The 5,324-nt window shown below is 38.0% G+C and overlaps 1 protein-coding gene across 1 annotated transcript; it reads left to right on the top strand.

The window, feature by feature from the left end:
* Window positions 1-3,805: 3,805 nt before the first annotated feature.
* Window positions 3,806-4,750, top strand: LOC105995108 (olfactory receptor 10A3-like). Its single transcript, XM_013028772.1, has one exon. It carries the CDS (start codon window positions 3,806-3,808, stop codon window positions 4,748-4,750), a length of 945 nt encoding a protein of 314 aa, XP_012884226.1.
* The last annotated feature ends 574 nt before the right edge of the window (window positions 4,751-5,324 follow it).

The following is a 5,324-nucleotide window of genomic DNA, read 5'->3' on the forward strand; positions in this document are numbered from 1 at the left end:
TCCTCATCTTTTGACTTCACAAAAGAAGCTCTATTATGAAATCAGTTCTGTGAATGATTATTTTTTTCCTTTCAAAATATTCAGTGATTCTACTTTGTTGATCTTGTGAAAACTATCAAAGTTCTGGCCTGTGTGTGTGTGTGTGTGTGTGTGTGTGTGTGTGTATGTGTGTGTGTGTGCGCTCTATGCAGATTCTTGGCTCTCTCTGCCTCAACTTCTTTTCCAGCATTGCATAAACTATGCATTTTGTCCCATCAAATCCACTGCCTTCAGATCCCTGCCATGTTCATACCTTCATCCCACTTTATCCTTCTGTCCTGCTGACAACATTCATCCACCCACTGCTTTTTCCACTAATTGGGAGATGTCATGATCAAATTGTCTCCTGATCCCTCCCCGCTATGGATATTCAAAGGAAGGGTACTCCAAGCTTGTTCTCTTGAGCTTTCTCACCCAAGGGGCCAAGTTCAAGCTTCTTTAGGTTGTATACAAAGTACAAGTAGGTCTATGCTTAGTGATTTCAAGCTCGTCAGGGAAGAAATCTCTAGGGCACATGATTCTATGTTGTATAATTATAGAGTTGATGCCTGAATCATATTTATGAATCATATTTATAGCATGAATATTACAGATCAGAGCCCATAGGTAAGACAGAGCAGCTCAGCTATGTGCCCATGAGTGGGATTTCCTTTACAGCTCTCCTCGTGAATGGCTGGAGATGCTGTGGAAGAGCTGCCCCAGTGCTCAGGGTTGCTGACACTGTTGAATCGATGGAATTACCAGTCTTTTAGGCTATGTTTGGCTTTCCATTTCCTTACAGAGAAAAAAAAAGTATGGCCATAATTTTAGCCCTAAATACTTTGCTTGCATCAATCATCAAATCCTAGAAATTTGCCATCAGTGAAGTTGGTCAGTAAGTCCAACACTTACCCTTTTTCTCAATTATCATGTTGATACTTTGGAAATGGAATGGGTGTTTCTGTTGCACTTGTCAGAGAACTATGAAAGCATTGGCTCTTATTGATAAAGGAGGAAGCATTGCAGTCAAAGTTTTAAAAAATCATACACGATAAGGTTAAAGTTGTAGTTCTTTATTTTTTAAGTTTTTTGTTGACTTAGAATAATTGTACATATCTATGAGGTAGAGAATGACACCAGTACTTGTGAATAGTGTGTGATGGGCAGAGCAAGGAAATTGGCATTTCTGTCACCTCAGAAATTTATCAGATTTTTGTGTTAGGAACATTTGAACCTCTATTAACTATTTCAAAATGGAAACTGAGCTGTTGTCAACCACAGTTATTCTGTTGAGCTGTCAGAGGTTTGTTTTCCATTACCTGCTTTAATTTTTTGATTAAAAACTTTTTTTGTACAAGGGCTTAAACTCCTGGCCTTGTATTTGCTAGGCAAGTGCTCTAGCATTTAAACTACTCCCGTAGCTCTTTATTACACACTTTTAGTCAGTTTTATGTATTTTAATGAGTCTATACATTTTGTAATTTCACAACTTACCCACTTTCATGTTTGTAGACCAGAGTACTTGTTTTCTTTGTTGTTGTTATTGGTTTTTTGTGTATTTTGTTTTAGAAAGGAGTTTTGAATATTTGGCCTAGCAGAGTTTATCTTACTAATTTCAGATATTCAGCCATCCTAAACATGTGTAAATATCATGGTTGAATCAGGTATTTTATCTGAGCATACTTCAGTGATCCACTTAGGAGTAAAATGACTTATTGCTGTCCTACAGATCTGACTTCAAGATGACATTATTTGTCATCTCTGTCTTTCCAGTTTCCTAATCTTCCCTGGTAAATTCCTCTGATTTTCATCTCACCCAGGCCAGCAGATTCCATTCTAGTCCTATAGTATCGTCAAGGACTTCCTTGATATCATCTTGAGCAAGTCTACCTTCTTCCTCCCTCCTAACAATGCTTCCTGTGGTGGTGGTGGTGGTGGTAAATTCTCCTTGTCATTCACATTCATTCGTTCTCTCATTCCAATTTCTAAAACAATTGCCATTACTTCCCAGCTGTTTCCCACTTGTGTTGTGCCCTGGCCTCATTTTTCTTTTAGATACCATATGCATTAATGATAGAGTATACATTCAGATTACTTTATTTATTTCCCTTAGAGGTATTTGTTTAATATGTCATATGAGGCAGGAATTGTTGTCGGCATTGAGTATACAGCCAAGAAGCAAACACAAATCTTTTCTCTTTTGGAGATATGCTCTAGTGGGGAGTTAGATTTTTATATATGGATATAGTATAATGTCAGTGGATAACGATATAAAAATAGATGGGAAGAAAAGCCAAAGTTAGAGTTTGTGCAAGAGGGCTCAGTATTTTATTTAACTACTGGTTAAAGCTCATAAATATTTTATGTATCATGGTTAGCTCTTGTTGAACATTGGGCATCCATGTGTCCATAACTTATAAAATGGTAAGTTATTGAATTAGAGCTTGTTGAGTAATTAATTGATAGAGGAGACTAGAGAGAGGAAGGAGAGAAACAGGGGAAAGAAGGCAATTTCTAAATTGCACTTTTACAATCACTCTCCAAATTAGCTTTTCTTATGTAGTCATAAGAATGGGCCAAGGATGGTCCTTGGAGAGTTAGCTCTAAAACTTTCACATTAAGGACCATCACGATAGATTTGGCCAGGTCCTGCTTAGTCAAAAAGAAATGATAGATCAATCTAATTTACATAGTGTATGGATTTCACACAAAATAACTGCATCTAGAATTCAAGGACCTTTGTGTGTATCAATATATTACACATGCTTTTAGCTGTCACATATAAATGTATTAATGTTGATATAATGAATATTTCAAATGCCTGCTTATAAAATTTGCCATATAAAAATTTTAAGTTATTTTCTAAATTTTGGAGTAGTGTTTGATACTATCTACTGTTTTTGATGTTTACTTTTTTCACAGTGGAGGGGCTTGAACTCAGGGCTTCATGATCTTGCTTGGCTTTTTCCCCTCAAGTCTGAGGTTCTAATCTTTGAGCCATAGCTCTATTTCTGAACTTTTGCTAGTTAATCTCATGGACTTTTCTGTTGGCCTGCTTTTGAACCATGATCTTCAGATCTCCTGAGTAGGTAGGATGACAAACATAAGTCAATGTCTGACTGTTTTAACATTACTTATGGTCTGGTACATTTACTTAGATTTGAGTAAAATAAATGATAACATGTCACAAGGTTATGGTAATATAATCAGAGTTATAACATATTTATATTTACTTGAAGACAATGTTTATATTTATTTATTTTTGTGCTGCTTCTGGGGCTTGAACTCAGGGACTGGGTGCTTTCCCTGAGCTTATTTGTTCAAGGCTAAAGTTCTGCCACTTGAGTCATAGCTCCACTTCTGGCTTTTTGATAGTTCATTGGAAATAAGAGTCTCATGGACTTTCCTGCCTGAACTGGCTTCAAATCATAATCCTAAAATCTCAGCCTCCTAAGTAACAAGGACTACAGTGCCTTGCTTATATTTAATTTTTTTGGTAAACATATAGTTTTTAATTTTCAATAGAAATCTGATAGTATGTTTTATTCCTTAGATTAGATTTTTGAAGCCAAGAGTCTCATTTCTCCTTTTATACTTGAAAGATTCAGTAATAAAGTATTTAGCCATTTTCTAAAATTGCCCTGTAAAGTTTTGTCAGGATGAGATTCTTCCTTCATGCTCTGGCAGGATTCTGGGCTAAAGGCAGATTGGAGCTTTTATCTCTTGGAGCGACTTAATTCTTTATTATACTTTGTCCCTCAGAACAAGAGAAGATCCTGATACTGAGATGAGAAAGCAAAATGAAAGCTTTGTGGTCGAATTCATCCTGTTGGGCTTTTCTAACTTTCCTCAACTCCAAGAGCAGATGTTCTGGGCTTTCTTGGTGATTTATCTGATGACCTTGGTGGGAAATGCCACCATCATAGTTGTCATCTACCTGGACCAGAGCCTCCACATCCCCATGTACCTGTTCCTGCAGAACTTATCCGTGGTGGAACTGGGTTTCAGTGCAGCTGTCATGCCTGAAATGCTGGTGGTCTTATCCAATGAGAAAGCGACCATCTCTTTTGGGGGCTGTTTTGTGCAGATGTATTGCATTCTTCTTTTTGGAGGGACTGAATGTTTTCTCTTGGGGGCAATGGCTTCTGACCGATATGCTGCCATCTGCCATCCTCTGACCTACCCGGTGATTATGAACAGAAGGGTTTTTGTGAAGTTAGTGATGTTTTCATGGATCTCTGGGCTCACTATGACTACTCTTCAGACTACCTGGGTATTTAGTTTTCCCTTTTGTGGGCCCAATGAAATCAATCACATCTCTTGTGAAACACCAGCAGTGCTGAAGCTGGTGTGTGCAGACATCTTCTTGTTTGAAATCTATGCCTTCACAGGCACCCTTTTGATTGTCATGGTGCCCTTCCTGCTGATTCTCTTGTCTTACATTCGAATCCTCTTTGCCATCCTGAAGATGCCGTCGACCACTGGGAGGCAGAAGGCCTTTTCCACCTGTGCCTCCCATCTCACCTCTGTCACTCTCTTCTATGGCACGGCCAGCGTGACTTATCTGCAACCCAAATCCAGCTATTCGCCAGACACCAAGAAGCTGATCTCACTGGCTTACTCACTGCTCACACCTCTGCTGAATCCATTTATCTACAGCCTGAGAAACAGTGAGATGAAAAGGGCCTTGATTAAACTGTGGCAGACAAAAGTGTTTTTTTACACTGTCTGATTTGTTGAGGCGCCATGTTATATTTGTTCTTTGCCTGGATTATCACTATTTCAATTTAATAAATTTTGAAAACACTTGCATGTCTTCATGAATATGTTTCATTTTTTCCCTCCATTCTCCATATTTTGAATCATACCAGGATATTCTTTATAGCTCAATGCTTCTTTGTTTCTTTCCCCCTATGGCTGTATAATATTTCCTAAACATTGGAAACACCAGCTTCTTCAACCATTTATTAGTGATGCTGTGTTTTATCATGGTAGACAATAGCACAATAAACTGTTTGTATATTCATAAATTCTGATGAATGAAAGCAAATGTGAGTTTGTAAATTCTTTTTTAAAAATTAGTTTAAATTTTTTTTATTATGTACAGAGGGGTTACAGTTAATGTAAGTGTGAAAATACTGTACAGAGGGGTTACAATTACATTGGCAAGATAATGAGTACATTTCTTCTTTCTTTGGGTCCGGTCTTGGGGTCTGAACTCTGGGCTTGGGCACTGTCCCTCAGCTCTTCAGCTCAAGGCTAGCGCTCTACTACTTGAGCCACAGCACCACTTCTGGCTTTTTTCT

This window comes from Dipodomys ordii, unplaced genomic scaffold, assembly GCF_000151885.1.
Source record: "Dipodomys ordii isolate 6190 unplaced genomic scaffold, Dord_2.0 Scaffold113, whole genome shotgun sequence".
Classification (NCBI taxonomy): Eukaryota; Metazoa; Chordata; class Mammalia; order Rodentia; family Heteromyidae; genus Dipodomys; species Dipodomys ordii.

Bases quoted from the DNA above. Each gene is read 5' to 3' on its own strand.
- LOC105995108 (XM_013028772.1), top strand. From the start codon at position 3,806: ATGAGAAAGCAAAATGAAAGCTTTGTGGTCGAATTCATCCTGTTGGGC.